This window comes from Dendrobates tinctorius, unplaced genomic scaffold (genome assembly GCF_039654945.1).
Source record: "Dendrobates tinctorius isolate UK_male_01 unplaced genomic scaffold, ASM3965494v1 ptg000126l, whole genome shotgun sequence".
Lineage (NCBI taxonomy): Eukaryota > Metazoa > Chordata > Amphibia > Anura > Dendrobatidae > Dendrobates > Dendrobates tinctorius.
In genome coordinates this window covers 11,417,993-11,442,500 of record NW_027361794.1, presented here as the reverse complement: position 1 = coordinate 11,442,500, position 24,508 = coordinate 11,417,993, and the positions used below count along the sequence as shown (strand labels likewise).

At 46.3% G+C, this 24,508-nt stretch overlaps 1 protein-coding gene across 1 annotated transcript in view; it reads left to right on the top strand.

Annotated features, from left to right (window-relative positions):
• The window catches only part of LOC141047343 (uncharacterized), an 85,975-nt gene that overhangs the window by 7,437 nt on the left and 54,030 nt on the right, over positions 1–24,508 (top strand). The window contains exon 6 of the mRNA XM_073542404.1: positions 506–1,310. Within this exon, the coding sequence (XP_073398505.1) occupies positions 506–1,310 (805 nt within the window). The remainder of the gene's footprint in view (positions 1–505; positions 1,311–24,508) is intronic.

The window sequence follows — 24,508 nt, the reverse complement described above, 5'->3', positions numbered from 1 at the left end:
GTTAGTATGGTTTGGTTAAGGGTTAGGGTTTATGGTTAGGGTTAGTAGGGTTTGGTTAAGGGTTAGTATGGTTTGGTTAAGGGTTAAGGTCAGGGTTAGGGTTAGTATGGTTTGGTTAGGGTATGGTTTGGTTAAGGGTTAGGGTTAGTAAAGTCATGGTTTGGGTTAGTGTGAGGGGCCAACTAATGTTGGAAAAAAACGCAAACGCTGTAAAAACGCATACAAACGCATAAAAACGCTGCATTTTTTTCATGCATGCGCATAAAAATGCTTGAAAAAACCGCAGCATTTGTATGCGTTTTTTCCATGCGTTTTTTTTGCGGGAAAAGCGCGCTGCAACAAAAAGTGTGAAAGTAGCCTTAGACTGTGAATTGTCATTGTCTTGGTAAATAGTGTTTTTTACATAACTTGCCATTTTTATGGACAGTTTAAGTAGAAATGTTCAAAAATATAAAACTCGAGGATATTTTATTAAAAAATAATAATTTGTTTTTTATCTTCGAAGATGACTGTACCAGGAGATCAGAGGGACAGCTGACATCTTCAATTTTTAAATCTGATGATCTTGAGATCCTACAAGATAAAACTGAAGTGATTACTATTACTCCAGATATACCATCATCCATTCACAACAAAGATCTGTCATCTGATCCTATGAAACAGGTCCCATCTTCTGATTCATTACCGACTACTAAGGGAAATCAAAGTCACAAAAGAGGCATTAAAAAACAAACTATTCCTAATGCAAAGTCATTTTCATGTTCAGAACGTGGGAAATATTTAACATGGAAATCACATTTTGTTACTCACCAGAGAATTCACACAGGAGCGAAACCTTTTTTATGCTCAGAATGTGGGAAATGTTTTAACCAGAAATCGACTCTTGTTAGCCACCAGAGAACTCACACAGGGGAGAAACCTTTTTTCTGTTCAGAATGTGGGAAATGTTTTAACCAGAAATCGATTCTTGTTAGCCACCAGAGAACTCACACAGGGGAGAAACCTTTTTCCTGTTCAGAATGTGGGAAATGTTTTAACCGGAAATCAAATCTTGATAGCCACCAGAGAACTCATACAGGGGAGAAGCCTTTTTCCTGTTCAGAATGTGGGAAATGTTTTGCGCAGAAACCAGATTTGGTTAAGCACCTGAGAAACCACACAGGGGAGAAGCCTTTTTCCTGTTCAGAATGTGGGAAATGTTTTAACAATAAATCAAGTTGTGTTAAGCACCAGAGAAACCACACAGGGGAGAAGCCTTTTGCATGTTCAGAATGTGGGAAATGTTTTAACCGAAAAGAGGATCTTGTTAGGCATAAGAGCAGTCACACAGGGGAGAAGCCTTTTTCATGTTCAGAATGTAGGAAATGTTTTATCCGGAAAGAGTATCTTGTTAGACATCAGAGCAGTCACACAGGGGAGAAGCCTTTTTCATGTTCAGAATGTAGGAAATGTTTTAACCGGAAAGACCATCTTGTTAAACATAAGAGCAGTCACACAGGGGAGAAGCCTTTCTTATTTTCTTAATGTGGGAAATATTTTACTTGGAAATCAACTGTTGTTAAATATCAGAGATGCCACATAGGGGAGAAGCCTTTTTATGTTCATTATGTTGGAATAGTTTTAACCAAAATTAGATCTTAAATGGGTTGCCTCTTGTCATTCCTCATGTTTACTGACAAAAGAATAAAACTTTTTTTTAATTTCAAATGTAAAACTATACCCATAATTCACCCCCTGAAGGTTAGTCAGAAGGTGACTAATAGATGAAACCTATACCACACATTTCAGTATATAGGGTGAGGTGACGTATACACACTCGCTCTTCAAGCCTCTCATTTCAACGGGTTTCATTGTCCTCACCAAAGGCGACTTCAAACTATATACATTGTAAGTTTATAAGCCACTCCAGTGTCAGGAATAAAAAGTGCTATGAATGGGTCACCGAGGAGGAAAAAATAAAACCAGCTAAGTCACAGAAAACCAGAGAGGTTGGTAACTATGGAGATTGCAGATCCCTGATCTTACCACACAACTAGCAGTAGCCGTGGAGCGTGCCTACGATGATCCTAGACGCCTCCTCACGGCTGGAGGGCAAAATAAGCTTAAAGCAAGAAAAGGGAAAACTAACTGCCCCGGAGCAGACCCCAAAGGAATAGATAGCCCCCACACATGTATTGACAGTGAAACAAGATTAAGGCACAAAAACAGGCAGGAAAATAGGCTGAGCAAATGATGGGGCCCAAACTAACTAGACAGGAAAGGAAAGACACTGTCAGCAATCTGCAAAAAACCCTACAAAAATCATGTCCAACACTTCTGATAGCAAAATTAACCCTGTAGTCAGTAGACTTCTCCCACTATATCAGCACTCTGAAATATTCTGAGACAGAGCAAAAAGAGACCGAACTAGTAAGGGACATAAAGCCAATTGGCAAAATACTGATAAATAAGAGTTGAAATTCAGCACAGCCCCCAGCTGGGGCTGTCTGACCACACAAAAAACTGAACACACCAACAAAATCAAGTGTGAACATTAGCAGAAAAACTTAGCTTTAGATGACTGGAACAGAGCTGAAAACCAAGAGCTGACAAGCCAGAAGGAATCACCAGCAACTGAATAGGGCGTCGGCAGTCTTAAATCCAATCTGAGAATCCCGAGGTCCAATCGTCATCCTCATTCTCAGGTGGCAGACCTCCACCGATCAAACCAGCCTCACCACCTCCTGTCACCACCAGAGGGAGTCTGGAAGGGGAACTCACAACTGGTGAACCAGAGAATGAACTCACAACAAGAAAGAATGTGAAAATGCAGTATAATTATTGTGTTTTTTTCTGCTATAGGGACTGCCCTAGTTTGGTATTGTAACAGCTGTCAGTTAGTAGTGCAGACAAATTGTCCTAAACTAAACTCCGTTTTCAGACGCCCCAATTTATACCACTCAGGGAAAACTTACCTGCTCCAAAGATCATTAGCAGCTTCTAATGGCGATGCTGCGGTCTGTCAGGGAATGAGTGCAAAATCATTATAAAAACTAGGGATCTGTGAAATCATAATGGCTGGGTGATCTGTGCAATTACTTAGTATGGATATGGAAATTATCTCTGGAAGTTAAGTGTTCCATGAGCGGTATATACTGTATTTTCACATACTATCTATTCCTGACAATGGAGTAGCTTATAAACTTATAAAGTATAGAGTTTGAAGTCTGGGATCTGCCAATATGTGGCTAGTTTTCTGACTGTTTCAGATATCATGTGTGACATCGGCGGTCGTGCCCGCCGATGCCCCTTTAGCGGCGGTGCCCGCCGCAGCTTCCTCTCACCTGCGCCTCCCGGTTCGCGCGTTCCTCCGCGCTGCTTGCCGCTCTGCTGCGGGTAACCGCGACGGCCTTAGGCCGCGCACGCGCGTTCCCCCGGCCTCTTCCGTTGGCAGGGGGCGTCGCTAGGGGAGGGTCTGTAGGGCGCACTTCCGGTCTCCGCATATATCAGGCGTCCGCTCTATTCTGAGGGCGCCTGATGATTGTTTGTGACTTGCAGCACCCATCGGCCCTACCTTCTTCTGTGTACCCTGCCTATCCTTACTGTTCCTTTGTCTGCCCTGTTCCTGCTCCGTGTCTGTCTGCCTGTCTCCTTCCTGTGGTCCTCGCTGTACCTTTCCTGTAGGCTTCCAGCCATTTCCTTCTGCCCTCCACCTCGCTACTCCTGCTCTGTCTGCCAGTCCTCCGAGTCGTCCCTGCTGGCTCCGGCTGTCGCGGTTCCGCCCCCTGCGGTCCTGCCCCTAACGATCTCTGTACAGGGGTCGGTCTTCACCAGGTGTGCTCGGCCCAGGGGCTCCGGATCCGCGATCCAGAGGGTCCACTCTTGGACGTATTAGCCAGAGGCGTCACAGTATCATCAGGCCATGGATCCCGCCGGTGCCGCAGCCGCCACACAAAAGGAATTGCTTTTCCTTCGTGAAAATCAGAACCGGATAATGTCCTTTATGAAGTCTATGGACACCCGGTTGTCCGCCCTGCAGACCTCTGACCCCGGGCACGCTCCTCTCTTAGTCAGCCTTCAACAGGAGCTCGCGCAGCAGCGCGACGCCCAATCCCACATCTTGGGTTACATGGCATCCGTGGATGACCGATTGCTGGCCCTGCAATCCTCTGCTGCCGCTGCAACTTCCTCCCCGGATGTAGCCTCTACTCCGGCTCCCCGTCTGGGTAAACCCCCCAGGTACAGCGGAGATCCCAAGTTATGCCGGGGTTTTTTAAATCAATGCAGGCTACATTTTGAGCTTGCCCCCCTTCAGTACCCTACTGACCGCGCCAAGGTGGCGTTCGTTGTGTCCCATCTTGAGGGTGAGGCCCTGTCCTGGGTGAACCCCTTGTGGGAGAGAGATGACCCCGTAGTGCTAAATTTACAGACCTTCTTAGAAACCTTTCGCAAGGTATTCGATGAACCGGGTCGCTTAGCATCCTCCACTGAGGCCCTTTTTAACCTCCGCCAGGGTTCCCTCACAGTGGGGCAATACGCCATCCGCTTCCGGACCCTCTCTTCTGAGTTAGGGTGGAACAATGAGGCTCTTGTGGGAGCCTTTTGGAGAGGCCTCTCCAGTAAGATCAAGGATGAGCTTGCCGGGCGAGACACCCCCACCACTCTGGAGGACCTTATTTCGCTGGCCACTCGCATAGACCTACGCTTTCAGGAGCGCGCTCGAGAGGCAGTCGGAGAGAGAAGGTCCTTTAGGCTGTATCAGGCTCCTGTCCCCCGTTTCCCTGTATCTCCTGTTAGCGCCGCTCCTGAGCCTATGCAGGTTGATCGTGTCAGACTGTCCGAGCAACGCCGCAGGGAGAGGATGACCAAGGGCCTCTGCCTGTACTGTGGAGGGGCCAACCATTTTGTGCGTTCCTGTCCAGAGAAGCCAGAGAGGTCGGGAAATGCCTCCACCTAGGTCAGGTAAGAGAGGACCCCCTAGGTGATCAAAATTCCTCTCTTCCCCTTACTCTTTCAGCTTTGCTAATTACAGGTCGGGGGCGTGGGTCTGTGGAGGCGTATGTGGACTCGGGTGCTGCCGGTAATTTCATCCGCCAGGAGGAGGTTGACAAACTCCAGATTCCGGTGTTGGTATTGAAGAACCCTCGCGCTATTTCCTCCGTTGATGGTAAACCTTTACCCGGACTCATCACCATGATTACCGTCGAAGTAGATCTTCAAATCGGAGCTCTCCACCTCGAAAAGATAGCCTTTTATGTCCTGCCACAACTAGCCCATGCTGTTCTCCTAGGACTGCCCTGGCTCAGACGGCACGAGCCTGTGATTGACTGGCGCTCTGGGGAAGTTCTCCGTTGGGGGCACTCCTGCCAGGAGCACTGCCTACGGGCCCTCACGCGTCCTCGTCCATGCTTGAAGCCTGCCGACCTCCCGGGCTTACCCGCACCCTATCACACGTTTGCCGACGTGTTCAGCAAGAAGGAGGCGGATTCCTTACCCCCTCATCGCTCCTATGACTGCCCTATCGACCTAGTTCCTGGTGCCACTCCTCCCAGAGGGAGAACTTATCCTTTGTCCCCAGCAGAGACCTCGGCTATGTCGGAATATATACAGGAAAATCTGGCCAAGGGGTTCATCCGGAAGTCCTCGTCCCCTGCGGGCGCAGGTTTCTTCTTCGTCCGGAAGAAAGATGGGTCCCTGCGACCCTGTATTGACTACCGGGGCCTGAACAACATCACGGTTAAAAACCGGTACCCGCTCCCGCTGATTCCTGAACTCTTCGACCGGCTGAGGGGGGCCAGAATCTTCACGAAGTTGGATCTGCGGGGAGCTTACAACTTAATCCGAATCCGAGCGGGGGACGAGTGGAAGACGGCCTTCAATACCCGGGACGGCCATTATGAATACTTGGTCATGCCGTTCGGTCTCTGCAATGCTCCAGCGGTGTTTCAGGAATTCGTAAATGAGGTGTTCCGAGACCTACTCTATTCCTGCGTGGTGGTGTATTTGGACGATATCCTCATTTTCTCGACCGACCTCTCCTCCCATCGGAGAAGTGTACGCATGGTCCTGCAGCGCCTTCGAGAAAATCGTCTTTACGCCAAGATCGAGAAGTGCCTCTTCGAGCAAACAGCGTTACCCTTCTTGGGGTATATCATCACGGATTCCGGTCTTAAGATGGATCCGGACAAGCTGTCCGCGGTACTCCAGTGGCCTCGTCCGGTTGGCATAAAGGCCATCCAGCGTTTCCTCGGCTTCGCTAATTATTACCGGCAGTTTATACCCCACTTCTCTACAGTCACCAAGCCCATTACGGTCCTGACCCGTAAGGGGACGAAGCCTAACGTCTGGCCCTCTGAAGCCGAGGACGCCTTTCTTGCCCTGAAACGCTCGTTTGCTTCTGCTCCGATTTTACACCGTCCAGTGGCCAGTAGGCCCTTCATTCTGGAGGTTGATGCCTCCTCCACTGGAGCTGGGGCAGTTCTCTCCCAACAGGCTCCATCTGGACGTCTTGTCCCCTGCGGGTTCTTCTCCAAATCCTTTTCTCCGGCGGAGTGCAACTACTCCATTGGGGACCGGGAATTATTGGCCATTAAAATGGCGCTGGAGGAATGGCGATATCTGCTCGAGGGGGCAGTGCACCCCTTTACTATCTTCACGGACCACAAGAACCTGGCCTACCTGCAATCTGCCCAGAGACTCAACTCCAGACAAGCCAGGTGGGCTCTGTACTTTTCCCGTTTTGAGTTTAAGCTCCACTTCCGGCCCGGCAGTAAGAACATCAAAGCCGATGCGCTTTCCAGGTCTTTGCAGCCTCCGGAGAGGGAGGAGGATCCATCATATATCATCGAGCCGGCTAAGGTTATCTCCGTGGCCCCCGTGAGTTTCTCTAACCCTCCGCCTGGCAAGACCTTCGTCCCTCCAAACAAACGCCTGGAAGTACTGCGCTGGGGACATTCTTCCAAGGTTGCTGGGCACGTTGGGATTAAGAAGACTCTTTTGCTTCTTTCCCGGTATTACTGGTGGTCCTCTCTCCACCAGGATGCAAAGGACTTTGTAGCCTCCTGCAGGTCTTGTGCTCAGAACAAGGTTCCAAGGACTCTCCCCTCCGGCCTCCTTCATCCGTTGCCTGTCCCAGAGGCTCCTTGGCAGCAAATCGCCATGGATTTCGTGACTGATCTGCCTCGCTCGGCTGGGTGTACTACCATCTTAGTCGTCGCTGACCGCTTTTCCAAGATGGCCCACTTTATTCCCTTGGTCGGACTGCCATCTGCCCCAAAGTTGGCCGAAATCTTTATCCACCACGTGTTCAGGCTACATGGTCTCCCTCTGCGAATCGTGACCGATCGAGGGGTCCAGTTTACTTCCCGATTCTGGAGGGCCCTCTGTCGGCTCCTGGGCACGTCTCTCGACTTCTCTTCAGCGTATCATCCTCAAACCAACGGCCAAGTGGAACGGATTAACCAAATTCTGACCACCTACCTACGCCACTTTTCTAACGCTCATCAGGATAATTGGGTCTCTCTTCTACCTTGGGCGGAATTCGCTCATAATAATCATTCCAGCGAATCAACGTCCAAGACACCGTTCTTTGTGGTAACTGGGCTAAATCCTGGGGTTCCATTGCCCTTTTCCGCATCGTCTGGAGTTCCTGCAGCAGACACTCTCGCCAAGGAGTTTTCGCAAATCTGGAAGGAGACCAGAGAGGCGCTCGAGCTAGCCAACGTCCGAATTAAGAAACACGCGGACAAAAGACGAAGGGATCTACCCCCGTACCAGCCCGGGGACAAAGTCTGGCTTTCTACCAAACATATCCGCCTGAAAGTCCCTGCTTACAAATTAAGTCCTCGGTACATCGGGCCTTTTGAAGTACTTGGGCGCATTAACAGGGTAGCCTACAAATTGAGGTTGCCGGCGTCACTCCGGGTCCCTAACGCCTTCCATATCTCGCTCCTTAAACCTGTGGTCTTGAATCGGTTCCAACCAACCTCCATGTCCCCTCCCTCGCCAATTTGTTCTGACAATGTCTTTGAAGTAAAGGACATCCTGGCTATGAAAAGGGTCAAAGGTAAGACTCTCTTTCTTATCGACTGGAAGGGTTTTGGCCCAGAGGAGAGGTCCTGGGAGCCCCGAGAGAATGTCGATGCCCCCCTTATCATGAAAAGATTTCTAACCAACCTCAGAAGGAGAGGGCATATGGGAGGGGGTACTGTGACATCGGCGGTCGTGCCCGCCGATGCCCCTTTAGCGGCGGTGCCCGCCGCAGCTTCCTCTCACCTGCGCCTCCCGGTTCGCGCGTTCCTCCGCGCTGCTTGCCGCTCTGCTGCGGGTAACCGCGACGGCCTTAGGCCGCGCACGCGCGTTCCCCCGGCCTCTTCCGTTGGCAGGGGGCGTCGCTAGGGGAGGGTCTGTAGGGCGCACTTCCGGTCTCCGCATATATCAGGCGTCCGCTCTATTCTGAGGGCGCCTGATGATTGTTTGTGACTTGCAGCACCCATCGGCCCTACCTTCTTCTGTGTACCCTGCCTATCCTTACTGTTCCTTTGTCTGCCCTGTTCCTGCTCCGTGTCTGTCTGCCTGTCTCCTTCCTGTGGTCCTCGCTGTACCTTTCCTGTAGGCTTCCAGCCATTTCCTTCTGCCCTCCACCTCGCTACTCCTGCTCTGTCTGCCAGTCCTCCGAGTCGTCCCTGCTGGCTCCGGCTGTCGCGGTTCCGCCCCCTGCGGTCCTGCCCCTAACGATCCCTGTACAGGGGTCGGTCTTCACCAGGTGTGCTCGGCCCAGGGGCTCCGGATCCGCGATCCAGAGGGTCCACTCTTGGACGTATTAGTCAGAGGCGTCACATCATGATACATGATTTTAGGGTTTTCTTCATCTAGTCTCCCTTGAATATAGTTCATTATTAAATGAAACTCCTGATGAGTTATGTTTGATGAGGACGATGAAAACCGCAGAAATGATTGGTTTGGAGAGCAAGTGTGCATACGTCACCTCACCCTATATACTGAGACATGGGGTATATGTTTTTCTATTTGTCACCTTCTGACTAACCTTCAGGGGGTGAATTATGGGTCAAATTTTACATTTGGAATTAATAAAGTGTAGTTTTATCCCTTTGTCAGTGAATCTTCTAATCAAGGGATAATTATATACATATTTTTTTCTCAGTGAACTCATTCCTCCTGTTTGTCCTCAATAAAATAAAAACACTCAAACTCCACAGGTGTATGGGCTCCACTTCAGAGACTGGCTGTCATAGAATCGTAGAGTTGGAAATGACCTCCTGGGCCATCTGGTCCAACCCCCTGCTCAAAGCAGGATTCGCTAAATCATCCCAGTCAGATGTCTGTCCAGCCTCTGTTTGAAGACATCCATTGAAGGAGAACTCACCACTTCTCGTGGCAGCTTGTTCCACTCATTGATCACTCTGTCAAAAAGTTTTTTCTAATATCTAATCTGTGTCTCCTCCCATTCAGTTTCATCCCATTGCTTCTAGTCTTTCCTTGTGCAAATGAGAATAAAGATGATCCTTCTACAATGTGACAGCCCTTTAGATATTTGTAGACAGCTATTAAGTCTCCTCTCAGTCTTCTCTTTTGCAAACTAAACATTCCCAAATCCTGCAACCTTTCCTCATAAGACAGGGTTTGCAGACCGGTCACCATTCTGGTCGCTCTTTTCTGAACTTGCTCCAGTTTGTTGATGTCTTTTTTAAAATGTGGTGCCCAAAACTGGACACAATATTCCAGATGAGGTCTGACCAAAGAGGAGTAGAGGGAAATAATGACTTCACGTGATCTAGACTGTATGCTTCTGTTAATACATCCTAGAATTGCATTTGCCTTTTTTGCTGCTGAATCACACTGTTGACTCATATTCAGTCTGTGATCTATTAGTATACCCAAGTCTTTTTCACATGTGCTGTCACTTAGCCCTATTCCTCCCATTCTGTATATGCTTTTTTCATTTTTATTGCCCAGATGTAGTACTTTGCATTTTTCCCTGTTAAAAACCATTCTGTTAGTTGCTGCCCACTTCTCCAGTTTATTTATATCTTTTTGAATCCTCTCTCTCTCTTAGTATTAGCTATCCCTCCTAGCTTTGTGTCATCAGCAAATTTAATCAGTTTACCCTCAATTCCATCATCTAAATCGTTGATAAAGATGTTGAACAATACAGGGCCCAGGACAGAGCCCTGTGGTACCCCACTTGAGACATTCTTCCAACTGGATGTGCAGCCATTTACGACCACTCTTTGGGTCCGATCACTAAGCCACTAAGCTAATCCACCTAACAGTTGCCTTGTCCATTCCATACTTAGTCATTTTTTCAATAAGGATTGTATGAGATACTTTGTCAAATGCTTTGCTGAAGTCAAGATATACTATATCTACAGCATTTCCTTGATCCACCCAATCAGTGTCCCGGGGCTTATGTGAGTTTCTTACATCACACGAGCCCCGCGACCAATCAGCAAGAGCTTCACTGTTCCCGCCTTCGGACGTATTGAGCATCAACAGGAAGCCAGGGCTGCGGCTGCTCTGACTGCCTGCAGATGCTCGATTTGTCTAAAAGTCGGGACATAGTAACATAGCAAGGCCAAAAAAGACATTTGTCCATCCAGTTCAGCCTATATTCCGCCAGAATAAATCCCCAGATCTGCGTCCTTCTAAAGAGCCTAATAACTGTAAGATACAATATCGTTACGCTCCAGGAAGACATCCAGGCCACTCTTGAACCCCTCGACTGAGTTCACCATCACCACCTCCTCAGGCAAGGAATTCCAGATTCTTACTGCCCTTCAGTAAAGAATCCTCTTCTATGTTGGTGGAAAATCCTTCTCTCCTCCAGACGCAGAGAATGCCCTCTTGTGACCGTCACCTTCCTTGGTGTAAACCAGTGTTCCCCAAATTCCAGTCCTCACAGCCCCCAACATGTCATGTTTTCAGGATTTCCTTAGTATTTCACAGGTGATGGAAGTATCATCAAGGTGTCAGGAATTCTCTCACATGTGTAACACTATGGAAATCCTGAAAACATGACCTGTTGGGGTCCGCAAGGACTGGAGTTTGGGAACCACTGGTGTAAACAGATCCTCGGAGTGAGATTTATGTTGTCCCCTTATATACTCATACATGATTATTATACAGTGGGGACAGTGATGCCAGCGCTGATTGGACACAGGGCTCACATGACGTAATAACCTCAAAAGAGCCCCAAGAACGCAAGTGCCAACACCACTGAAATGGTGCCGGCATGGGAGGTTTATATAAGTGTTTTTATTTTAACAGGCCCAAACAAGAGGAATGAGAAGGGGTTGTTCAAGTAGTGGACAACCTTTTTAAACATCAAAAATCCCACACAGAGATAGAAGTCATTATTATACCTAGAGTGTGAGAAGTGAATTACAGGAAAATCGCATTTTGTTGACGAAGAAAAATAACTCAGACTTGGAGAAACTATATATACTGTATTATTGACAAATTGTACAAAAACATGATGCATGTGGCGTGCCTTTAAGGATGAAATATTATATGGAAGTTTTATAGAATAAACCAAATACCAGCAGAAAATAAACGACCCAAAACAAACATTTATCAGTAAAAATAACTCTTTATTAGGTAAAGTATCAAAGAATTGCACCATTTTCCGATTCACGGAGCGTCTCCATTTTTCATGATCTCTAGTTGGGAGAGAGCTTATTTTTTGTGCGCCGAGCTGACGTTTTAATGATACCATTTTGGTGCAGATAAGATCTTTTGATCGTTCATTATTGCTTTTTAATGCAATGTTGCGGTGACCAAAAAACCATAATTCTGGCGTTTTGACTTCTTTTCTCTAAAGAGAAAAGGGGAGGGTGGAGGGCACCACTAAGCTATATTAAAAGGGGGGTTCTCCAAAAGCATGCTAATGAATATGGATGAAGGCAAAAAAGAAAAGAACATGCCCACAAAATTGAGAACACCCAAATTTTAAATAGAAAAAAGTGACACTATTTTATTTCAAATCACAAAAGCACATACAAAGGGAAAGCTTCATAAAAACAATTAAAAACATTGTTTAGCCTTGCCCATGATAGGATAATGACTAGCCCACACTAAGGGTACCGTTACACCTAGCGATGCACCAGCGATCCCGACCAGCGATATGACGCGGTCAGGATCGCTGGTGCATCGCTAGGTGGTCGCTAGTGAGCTGCCACACAGGCAGATCTCACCAGCGACATCGCAGGGGTCGGGGATCGCTACTTACCTGTCAGACGCGCCGATCCTGCGTCCTCCAGCCCGGATCCACGCGTCGCTCGTCGGCGCCACAGGAAGCGCAGCAGGAAGTTGACGACGAGAAATTATTCTGGAGCTTCTCGCGCGATCAGCGATAACCAGCGGGGGAGCCGGTCGGAGGTAAGTATCACACATAGCGATATCGCTAGCAATATCGCTGCAACGTCACAAAATCGGTGACTTTACAGCGATATTGCTAGCGATATCGCAGTGTGTAACGGGGGCTTAAATCCCACACAGCATGAAAGCAATCAAAACAAATAGTGGTTACATGTCAGGTATAAATCGAGCACAATATCCAATGATTTAGTCAAACTGATCTATTGCAAAACCTAAAAACGTATTCACAACGCCATATATGTATAACAAGATGTAACTGCGAAAGAAAAACAAGGGAGAAAATCCCCCAAAATACTGTATATTCACTGATATAATAGACTAACTCACTGCCTAACCGCAAGAAGGTAAATCAAATATGTAAGATGGAATCAAATGAATGAATAAACCATTTCCTGTGGTGAGGCAATAAGAGACAGCCTGGGAACTTACCTTATTTTTCGCTTTATAAGACACTCCGGATTATAAGACGCACCCCAAATTTTGAGGAGAAAAATAGGAAAAAAAACTTTTTTTTAATAGAATGGTGGTGCTTCTTATAATCCAGGCATCTTATTGCCTACCGGGGGTGGTGGGAAATGGGGTTCCAGGATTGCTGCTGGAAGAGGCAGGAGTAGAACGTTGCTGCTAGGATGAGGGGGTGTTTTGATGTGCGGCGCGCCGCTGTGCTATGTCCCCACGCTTTGTACCTGGTGCTGCTGGGTGCTGTCCCCCGGTGCTTACCGCTACCGCGCTCTGTCCCTTGCTGCGTGGGGGGCTCTACCGTTCCATCCATACTTGCTTGCCTGTGCGGTGGATTGCTTCCTGGAAAATGGCTGCCACGCAAGCTCGGATGGAGATCTCGGCACTGAAATCTCGGGAGATGAGATTTCAGTGCTGAAATCTCAGCTCCCGAGATTTCAGTGCCGAGATCTCCATCTGCACTTGCGTGGTGGCCATTTTCCAGGAAGCATTCCACTGCACAAGCAAGCAAGCATGGATGGAACGGCAGAGCCCCCTCACGCAGCATGAGACAGCGCGGCGGTGGCGACAGCACCCGGCGGACAGAGCGTGGCGGCGGCAAGCACTGGACACCATCTGGGCAGCACAGATAAGTTATATCCACGTTGTAAGATGCATCTTACAAAGCGGAAAATAAGGTAACCCCTTTGGTATGGTAGCAAAAGGATCAGATGAAGAGCCATGAATGCTGGAGGGAATTAGGGGGGTACAAACCCCACGTGTATCGCCACAACCGCTGTGGCTTCTTGACTTTTTTCTCATTAAGCCATTTAGCGATCAGGTTAATTTTTTTTTATATTGATAGATCGGGCGATTCTGAATGCGGCGATACCAAATATGTGTACGTTTGATTTTTTTATTGTGTTATTTTGAATGGGGCGAAAGGGGGTGATTTAAACTTGTAATATTTTTTCTAATATGTTTAAAAACTTTTTTTTTTAATTTTGCTATTGTGAAGACAGACAGCATTGTATCTTAATTAACCAGACGACTATATTTAGCAAGCGAAGAATAATAGAATGTTATCTGTATGTTGGCTTTCAAATTTAAGTGTTGATTTCTGGTGGTCAAGAAAACAGACTTTTGTTTGTGTAAGCCGGTAATATTGACTTTTATTGTGCGCTTATCCTTGATCACTAGTGATGTTTGCTGATATGCTAATTATGCATTGTGTTATGGAGCCAGTTTGTTGACTTCTAAAGCAGAAAGGGAAAAGCTATGCAAATAATTTAAATAATCAAGTAATGGTGCTTGATCTCCTCTCCATTCTTATCCTTTACGTAAATACTGAATGGGGGACACTTGTGTTAAGTCTAAAAATAGGTTACATGCCTCTATATAAAGAGACTGAGAGAGAGAAACAGCCAGAGAGATTCTGCCAAGACATCCATATATCCTAAAAGGACCAGAGACAATACAGCAGCCATTTTACATCATGGCTCCATTATGAGGGACATGGATCTATCATTCTATAGGAAACAACCATGGGTTTTCAGCCTCGGTTGGAAGAATACAGATCTGCTCCATTGACCATTGCTGAACCATGGATACGTTTGGAGAAGCCAGGTTATGGTCCTCAGATTAACTGGCTTTGTACCTTGTATGGACTCAATGGATTGTCGTCTTCCTACGCTTGTCATTACCTCCGCTCTGTGTGCATGCCACAGGTGGGGTAGCGACCCTGGGAGCTCTGAAGTCACAGCTGCTGCTATTACGACGAATGAGCAGAAGGGTGAGACTCTGTAATGTGCGCCATCTTGGGTATTTTGCTGGGACTGTTCTATGGGTGATCTGCCTGTTTTCTGGTTCAATAAAGCATTGCCACACTGTTTTACCCTCACCTTGTGATGTCTGAGTAGCGTTTTGCCCACGTTAAAAGAAGAGCAAGAGTTCAGCGGGACGATGCCTGGTCCATGCAGTTTCGGCTAGCGGGCCAGGGCTCCCGTTGACCCCCCATATCTCCACAGGCATGCTTCAATAGTCTCCATGGGAGACTAGAAGCTGCCATAACCTGATCAGCTCTGCTACATGTAGGCAATGATCAGATCACCTGTATGTAGCAGAGTTGCTCACTTGCTATGAGCGCCGACCACCGGGCAGCGCTCATACGATCCAGCAGTGACAACCATACAGGTCGGCTGGAGACCCATGGTTGTCATACTAACCCATGAGTGACCCACGATCACATGACAGGGTCGCCGATGGGCGGGATTTCTGGCCCATCATGTGCCGGAAAAGATGTGGGCTCAGCGCAGGAGCCCGCATCAAAGGGAGGGAGTCTGACATCAGCGTGCATTTACATCCGATGTCGGAAAGGGGTTAAAGGGGATTGTTTTTACAGAGATAGAAGTGGTAATCTTGCATACATACAAATAATTACAAAAACACACAGCTTATAATGTGAAATAGTATATAGTTAAGACAAGAAAACATAATGTGTGTAAACCATGTGTAGATATAAAAATTCAGGCAAATGTCAAATGTTGTGCTCAAAAAGATTGCCCCTAAAAATAAACACGGAGGAACGTGAGAACATAAGGAACCTACAGAAAAGAGAGTCCTCCAACAAATTTATATAAAATGTGAATTTTATTGAACCATGCTAAAAATTATTTTTTAAAGAGGGATGAAGTCACACAAGACAAAAAATGAAAAAACAAGCAAACATTGAGCAGAAGGATGAATTATGTCTAGCAATTGTAACAAATACCTAGCTAGAAACTCACAATGAAGTCCCGAATTAATAAATGAGAGCAAAATGCTCAACTAGACCAGGGAAAAATGCACAGTGAGAATAAGGACATAAACACATCCAACAGGACTACACTGGGTTATTTTTGTCTCAATAAGAAGACTCCAAGAAATTCATGGGGAAAATGTAAAATATGATATATGAAAATCAAAAATTAATGAGGTGCCAAGAGAGCAGAAAGGTCTTTTGCACACCATAGCTGATCATAAAATTAAATATAGTAAATAATAATACCAGCAAAAAGAAGGTACAAGATGTATATTAATTATAGGGTGCACATAATTACCCAGGGTCCAGGCTGCTGCAATGTACCCCTTGACGTGCTTTTCGAGAATCTCTTCCTCAGAAGGTGTGCATCCATATATCACTTGATATCAGTTTATAAGGTCAATAGATACTGTGCACTTATAAATGAATAGCTCTTATAATGAGAGGACACAGAGCAAAGGGTATAAATAGTAAGAAAATAAGAGCTAACAGCGCATTACATTCCTGGAATACAAATAGGAGATAGAAAGTGCAGCAAGTGCTATATGGAATATTCCAGGAATATATTACAGCCCATATAGTATAAAGGAGAAAACATCCTAACAAGAGATGGAGATTACAAATCCTATAGACGACATACCAGTAGTGTACAGATAAAGATGAAATATTTACCACTATTCCGTCTTACGTGCGCTTCGCCACCTCAGCTTCCTCAGAGAGGGTATGGATCAGTGTTTCCAAAGGTGTATTTATATGGGTTTCCAACAAACCAAGGTCCTGCACTAATCAAGGGAAGAAGAGTTACTCTGGGATAAAGTGGGAATGTTTCTAAAGGAATTGGGGCTGTTCCCTGGTCATAGCTATGGAACACATGATTAAGTCTGCCAATGTAAACCAATCATATTGGTGGTTATTGTTTATACCACCCCCAGGGCCGGCGTTAGTGGCAGGCAGCTGCCTAGGGACCCCGCTCACCCAGGGGCCCAGAGCAGGTGGCGCGCCGCTAATAGCGCCAGTAAATATTGTCCCCTACACGAGAAACCACATCCTCTACTAAAATGCAGAACCTTCAGGGAGAAGACTTTGGAGGATTGCAAAGGTTTCCTCAAGGAGAACAAAATCTGCTTCAAATGTGCCACAACCTCACACTTCGCCAAGAAATGTGTAGCTAGTGTGGTACAGCAAAGGGTGTTTTACTCGATGGGAGATACATTTCTCCCAGCAGGTTAATGTTTGGCCGGGATTTTCCCTAAAGACAAGGACCTGCGATGATGTCATGGTCACGTGATCAGCCCATGTGATGTCTACCTCACCTGTGGGAGGGGTTATAGGCTATGTAATGGAGGTTGGTATTTGGCACATGGTGAGGGTGTGTGGAAGATACAGGAACTTGGCTGTAGTTAGCCTGAATCTGTTGGTTGGACTGCACGTGCTGCAGAGCTATAGCAGCAAGATTCCAAACAAACCCTGGGAATGGCACCTGGCGGATGTCGATGACCTGACAGCCGCTTAGTTAAGCCCGTCCCATGCAAGGGTGAGTCTGGGACCAGTGGTTCTCCAAGCTGGAGGATATTAGTATTTTTCCGTTACTTTCTGTTAACTTGCTGTCTTAAAGTGACATTAAACCACTGAAGTTGGACTCTAAGCCTGTGTGTTGCCTTATTACTGCGTCCCTGCCATTGCCTACCAGAGCAAATCCCTACAATAGTGTGAAATGTGCAGAATGCAGCAGCACGGATCACAATACAGCCTTGCACCCTGGATCACCTCCACGAGTGTTGTCGCAAGCAGAGCACGATGGGAAGCAGAAGGACACTGACAAAGACACCCTTGAGGTCAGCTCTAAATGTATGGAGATCTGTAGGGGAATCACAGGAGGAAGGTCCTGTTCAAAAATCTGCCTTGTCCGAGTTTATCCTGCAGGCCGCAAGGACAAAGCCTTCAAGATTTATGCAATCCTGCATGACCAAAGTAACAGGTCTCTAGCCAGGTCCATCTTCTTTGACAACTTCAGCATTGTAGGTCCTCGTTCTCCCTACACCCTGAGGACGTGTTCAGGTACCGTTGAGACGGCGGGGAGAAAAGCAACCGGATACAAATTGGAGTCCATAGATGGCCAGACCTGCCTATGATTACCGACCATCCTAGAGTGCAACCAGATTCCTGACAAGTCAGAAATGCCTTCATGGGAGGTGGCGAGATATCACCCCCATCTGAAGCGTATAGCCCACCTGATACCTGAGATGGATCCAGGAACCTTATTAGCTCTACTCCTAGGAAGAGATAAACTACGAGTCCACAAGACTAGAGAATGTATAAACGGCTCTGGGAACGCTTCGTATGCACAAAGGCACGACCTTGGATGGGTCCTCATAGGAGACGTCTGTCTAGGAGGAGCACACAATCCTGCCTCAGTCAACAGTATGCTTACCAGCACAGTAGAAAGTGGACGTGCATCTCTCTTCCAGCCATGTCACAATAGTCCGGTAAAGGAGTTGCCAAACAGCACCCCACTACCTTGCCCTTTTCTCAGCACTTATCAATGAAGACCACGCCTGTGAAGGTGAACAAGACCACATGGGATGCACGGTTTTCCACAGGACAAAGGAGGAAGACAAGGTAGCGATGTCCATAGAAGATAGGATGTTCCTGGACACCATGGATACACAAATAGGCAAAGACAACCTCAACAAGGGACAACCTATTCCTGGAGACAGTGTGCTAAAGAAGCTCGATCCAATTGTTGACCAAGATGAGCTGCTGAGAGTAGGTGACCGTCTTCAAGAAGCCAAGGTAGAAGTTTCAGAGAAACACCCGGTAATAATCTCTGGACGTCATCACGTCACAACCCTGCTCATTCAGCATCATCATGACTTGGTGAGACACCAATGCCATTTGTTCACCGAAGGGAATCTGTGGGAGGCTGGTTTATGGATAGTCGGTGCAAATAGAAGCGTTAGCAAACTCATCTTCAACTGTGTTACGTTCGCAAACTCCGTGGCTCGTTCTAAAATCAGACAGACTCAGCATCGATCCCCCTTCACCAACGTTGGACTAGACGTATTCGGTCCTTGGGCCGTGGCTACTCGACGCACTAGGAAATCCAATACTGAAGCAAAGTGTTGGGTAGTTCTATTCACTTGTTTGTCCATCAGAGCTGTTCATATCGAAGTAATCAAGTCTATAGACACTTCAAGTTTCATAAATGCTTTTCGACGCTTCACCACAATCAGAGGCCCTGTGAAGCATATTCGCTCTGACAGAGGTACAAATTTCATTGGAGTGGCAAGAGAACTCCAAATCCCTTCCAATTTGGACATCGCTAATGTTGAAAGGTACCTAGGCGAGCAAGGATGCACCTGGACTTTCAATCCGCCACACTCTTCGCACATGGGAGGCGCCTGGGAGAGAATGATAGGCATAGCACGAAAGATACTAGACTCTATCTTCTTACAAATGAACACCAGACTCACACTTGAGAGTTTAACTACATTCTTGGCTGAGGTATCTGCTATCATGAACACCAGGCCACTGTCAGCACTCTCCAGTGATTCTGGAGATCCGACAGTTCTTACTTCGGCAATGATACTCACGCAGAAAACCTATGTCCCGAGAGCTCCACTCGGAGAATTTAACGATAAAGATCTCTTCAGACGCCAGTGGAAGCAAGTGCAAAACGTGTCCAATGTCTTCTGGGACAGATGGAAGTGCTGTTACAACTATGGCCATTCGGTGTCATAAGTTGCCCTTCTCTTTTATTCATGTGTTTGGAATTTTCTGCTTCCCAAATGGTTAATTGTTCAGAACTGCCCCTTTTTTCTGCCCTGGTCAACAACATGTAACCATTCTCCAGCCGTCTCCTGAGTAGCTCACACCTGCTCAGCTCTTTGCAAAACCATTGCTATAACAAGCGGATTCTGGTAAGAATAATGCAATTATTAGTTATGCATCTGTGTTAGCAGCCATAATGCAACCCCCATGATGTTTGCAATGCATGCTCAGCTCCTGTGATATTATTTCATTGCATGTTTGTTATAAGCATCCTCTAATTAAGCATCCTCTGTTCAGTCAGTGCAAGCTTGCAACCATTAGGTGTTTTAGACATCTTTCTCTTTGCTGCTGGGTATGTTATATTGCTTAGCTCTTATATAATGCATGATAACTGCATCCTGTATCATTGCTACTGTTGTGATAATACCCTGCATTGCTATGCAATTACCTGCCAGTATTTGTGTATTGTATACTGTCTACCAGTACTGACATGCTGTATTTTCTGTCTCTTGTAGTTTTTACCTGAATCATCCACATTTTGTACAACAATCTACTGAATCATCCATATCTGTGTTCAACAACCTCTGATATCATCTACTACTGTTCTACCATACCATCTGTTATCATCTCCCATTGTTGCCCATATCATTCCAATAAATAATAGACTTAAGCCCCCATACAGTCTTGTTTCTGGGAGTGGATGAAAGGTTAAACCATATGCTGGAATCCACACAGCGTCATACGTGGAAGAAGGCAGAACACACAGCATTCAACTATATTATACCGAAACAGTTGAATGCAATGATGGAGGAGAGAGTGTCAGATGATGCTCCCTCTCCCATAATTCCCCTCTGCCTCTGACACTGCTGGTGCGTGATGACATCACTTCATCGTGCACCCACTGTGTGCCGTGCAGTGCAGCTGCTGAGACCAGAGCTGAACTGGGAGCAGCACAGGGAACGAGGAGGAGAGATGAGGATTATGTTTTGTTTTGTTTTTTTTAAATATATCAGTGAGTACTGGACTGTGGGGATGACTTATATTCTCTGAGGTGGGGGGCTACATTATATTTTATGGGGCTGTATTATATTCTGAGGGGGTTGCATCATACACTGTGAGGGGGCTACATTATTTTTATGGGGAGGTGAGCTGTAATATTTTCTTTGGGGGCTACATTATATTCTATGGGAGGCTGCTTTATATTCTATTGGGGGCTACATTATAATGTAAGGTGTGCCTTCATTTTACTCTATGAGGGTGCTACATTGTATTCTATGGGGGGCTGCTTTATACTATCTGAGGGGGGCTGCATTATATTCTCTGAGGGGCTGCATTATACTCTGAGGGGGCTACATTATATTCTGTGGGGTTGCTGCATTATACTATATGGGGGCTGCATTATACTGTATCGAGGACTATGGGGAATACATTGTACTATATGAAGAACTATTGTCATGATCCATGCGGGATCATCTCAGATAAGAGCACTGGTAACCTTTTTTTTTTTCCTCTCTAAGCTTTGTGCTTAGATATAGTTTTGCACCGGTGGCTAGTATGGTCATTGCATTGGTGTTTTTAGAGATAGTTTTCCCCCGGTGGTGGTTAGTGTAATTGCACGGGAATCACTAACAGGCGTGTTTACTCAATAAAGGTGTGTCAGTTGTTCTGACTCACGTTGGTGATATTGTTGGTCTTTTCCAACCATGCTGGGCGAAGGAAGTAGCTGAGGAGACTCCAGGTCAGCTCAGAGTCCTGGAGTGGCAGATATGGTGTCAGCGAGGAGATCGTGTAAAGCAAGGTGGAGTGGCAGCTATGGTGTCAGTGAAGAATTCTTGCAAAGCTTGGTGGAGTGGCAGCTATGGTGTAGAGCTGCACTCAGTTGCTGGACTCTTGGTGGAAGCTGCACTATGGTGCTGGACTCCATTGCTGGACAACTGCATTCAGGTGCTGGACAGTGCACTCAGGTGTTGGACACGGTGGAAGATGCACTCAGGTGTTGCCTGGAGCAAGTGCATCAGAGCAAAGCTAAGTGTTTCCCTGTTTGTCACTTTTCCTCATGTTGGTGTTAGCACAGCGATGGGGCCAGTGCCTGCACCACCCAGCTCCCTAGTAAGGAATAGGTGTAGGGTGTGCTAGGGGGACAGGTATCCTGGTCGGCGACAGGTGAGGAGCCTGTATAGGGAACGTTAGGAGTGTTAGGGACACTGACTCAGGGGAGTGCAGGAGGTCTCCACATCCCCCATCGCAGGGCCCACCGTTGTAAATGTTTCCCTATCCCCTGAGTCTTGTTGTATTAGTTACCGGCCTGCGGGCCGCGTCACACTGGACAATTACACGTGCCGTGTCCTGTTGTATTAGTTACCGGCCCGCTGGCCGTGTCACTCAGGACGGGGCACGTGACAACTATGGGGTGCATTATACTATGGGAAGTGAATTGTACTACATTGAGGACTATGAGGGTGCATTATACTATATGGAGCACTATGAGGAGTGTATTATACAATGTGGAGGACTGAGGAGTGTATTTTAATATATGGAGGACTATGAGAAGTGTATTATGCTATATGGAGGACTATGAGAAGTGTATTATACTATATGGAGGACTGAGGAGTGTATTATGCGATATGGAGGACTATGGGGAATATATAATACTATATGAAGGACTATATGGATTGTATTATACTATATGGAGGACTGAGGCACATTATATTATATGGATTATTGTGTGGTGTGCATTATACAATATGGAAGACTGTGGTGCACATTATACTATATGGACGACTGTGGGGTGTATTATACTAAACAAGCCAAATACTGCATATTCATCAAGTGATTGGATTGTTTATGCTGGAACAAAAATCATTGTTCTCAGCAGCACATCTCCCGGTGTAAGCTGCAGATATGCTGCTGATAACATGATACCATATGGGGACAGATTGATCTTATAGTGATTGTTCTGTCCCATCATTATTCCTGAGCCAGTGGAAAGAGGCTGGGAAACAAGTGTTGAATGACTTCAATATTGTCGATCACACTCATTTAGCAACCTGAACTCAGCTCATGTAACTACAACCGAAATGCTTTGGTGTGATGTGCAATATGTTAGCATTTGGGGCCCCATATTAAACATTTGCCTATGGACCCACTTTGCCTAAAACCGGCCATGACCGCCCCTTTCCTATCCAGGTTCATGTTATTGGTGTGATATCTAATAGAGGTTGGGACATACCCCTGATGGCTTATTGGTCTAAACCGAATGACCTGGGGCAAATGCCAGTCAGAGCCCAGAGGCAGTGAGTATACTCCACGTGGGTAATTGCATCTGTGATGCTCCCGGATGGTTTGTCACATGCGGGATCCAGGAAACAGCGTCGCACGCCTTCCCGGGTAACTACTCCTCTGGGCACCTCCGATTGCATGGCAAGGTGGAGTGAAAGGAACAATGCTGGATGGATGCGTCGCCATGGAGACTGGACCGGCCCACACCACGTGAGCGTTCAGCATCCCCAGTGAAGCAGGAGGTTCAGGATGAAAGCCTGTTGGTAAGACGAAGATGAATAATGCTGCATAGAGCTATCTGGTAGGGATCAGTCAGGTAAACTGATAGTGAGGTGTTATGATTGGGTCACCGAGGAGGAAAACAAGACCAAGCTAAGCTACAGAAAACCAGTGAGGTTGGTAACTAAGCGGACTGCAGACCCCTGATCCTATCCACACAACCAGCAGCAGCCATGGTGCGCGCCTACGATGATTGTAGATGCCTCGACACAGCCGGAGAACTAAATAAGCCTAAAGCAAGAAAAGGGGAAATCTAAACTGCCCCAGAGCAGACCCCAAAGGATTAGACAGCCCCCAAACATATATTGTCGGTGAGACAAGATGAAAACACAAACACAGGTAGGAAAATAGGCTGAGAAAACGATGGGGCCCACACTAACTAGAAAGGACAGGAAAGGAAAGACACTGTCTGCAATCACGCAAAAAAACCTGCAAAAATGTCCAACACTTCTGATAGCAAAAACTCTGAAGTCACTAGACTTCTCCCACTATATCAGTACTCTGGCATATTCTGAAAGCAGAGCAAAAAGAGGCCAATCTAATAAGGGACAAAAAACAAACTGGTACAAACTGTAATGTAAGGATGGAAATTCAGCACAGCCCCAGCCGGGGTTGGCTGACCACACAAAACAGAATAGACAAAACCAAATCAAATGTGAACAATAGCAAAGAACACTTAGCTTGAGCATGCAGGGACTGAACTGGAAACTAAGACCTCAAGATGCAGGAAAACTCACCAGCAGGGATAGAGGGAGTCGGCTGTCTTAAATCCAGTCAGAGACTCCAGATGTCCAATCGTCTTCCTCATTATCAGGTGGCAGGCCTCTGTCAATTAGATCAGCTCCATTACCTCCTGTAACCACCAGAGGGAGCCCGGAAAGAGAACTCGCAACTCCTCTGTCAATACAACCAGCTCCACTACCTTCACTAGCAACCAGAGTCAGGCCAGAAAGTGAATTCACAACAGTGAGGGGTGTCAGGAAACAAACCATGCATGTGAAAAGTGCCAAATGTGATACCACCAAGTGATCAGTGAAAGCGTAAATGTGCAACGGAAGAGAAATGCAGAATAAAAAGTGATATGTTAAAGTTATAAAGATAAAAACAGCTTAAAAAACAGTGATGGATAATTTGAGAAAAAATATACATAATATATGGAAAAGTGTTTGTTGTGGAGTGTATGCACTTTCAACAAAATGTTTTTTTAACCCCTTCAAGACAGGAGGTATTTTCATTTTTGCACTTTGTTTTATGCTCCCCTTATTCCCAGAGCCATAACTTTTTATTTTTCTGACAATATGGCCATGTGAGGGCTTGTTTTTTGCGGGACAAGTTGTGCTTTTGAACGACACCATTGGTTTATCATATTGTGTGCTGGAAAACAGGAAAAAAATTCCAAGTGCGGTGAAATTGCAAAAAAAAGTTAAATCCCACAGTTGTTTTTTGTTTTGCCTTTTTACTATGTTTAATAAATGCTGAAACTGACCTGCCATTATGATTCTCCACGTCATTACGAGTTCATAGACACCAAACATGTCTAGGTTGTTTTTTATCTAAGCAACTAAA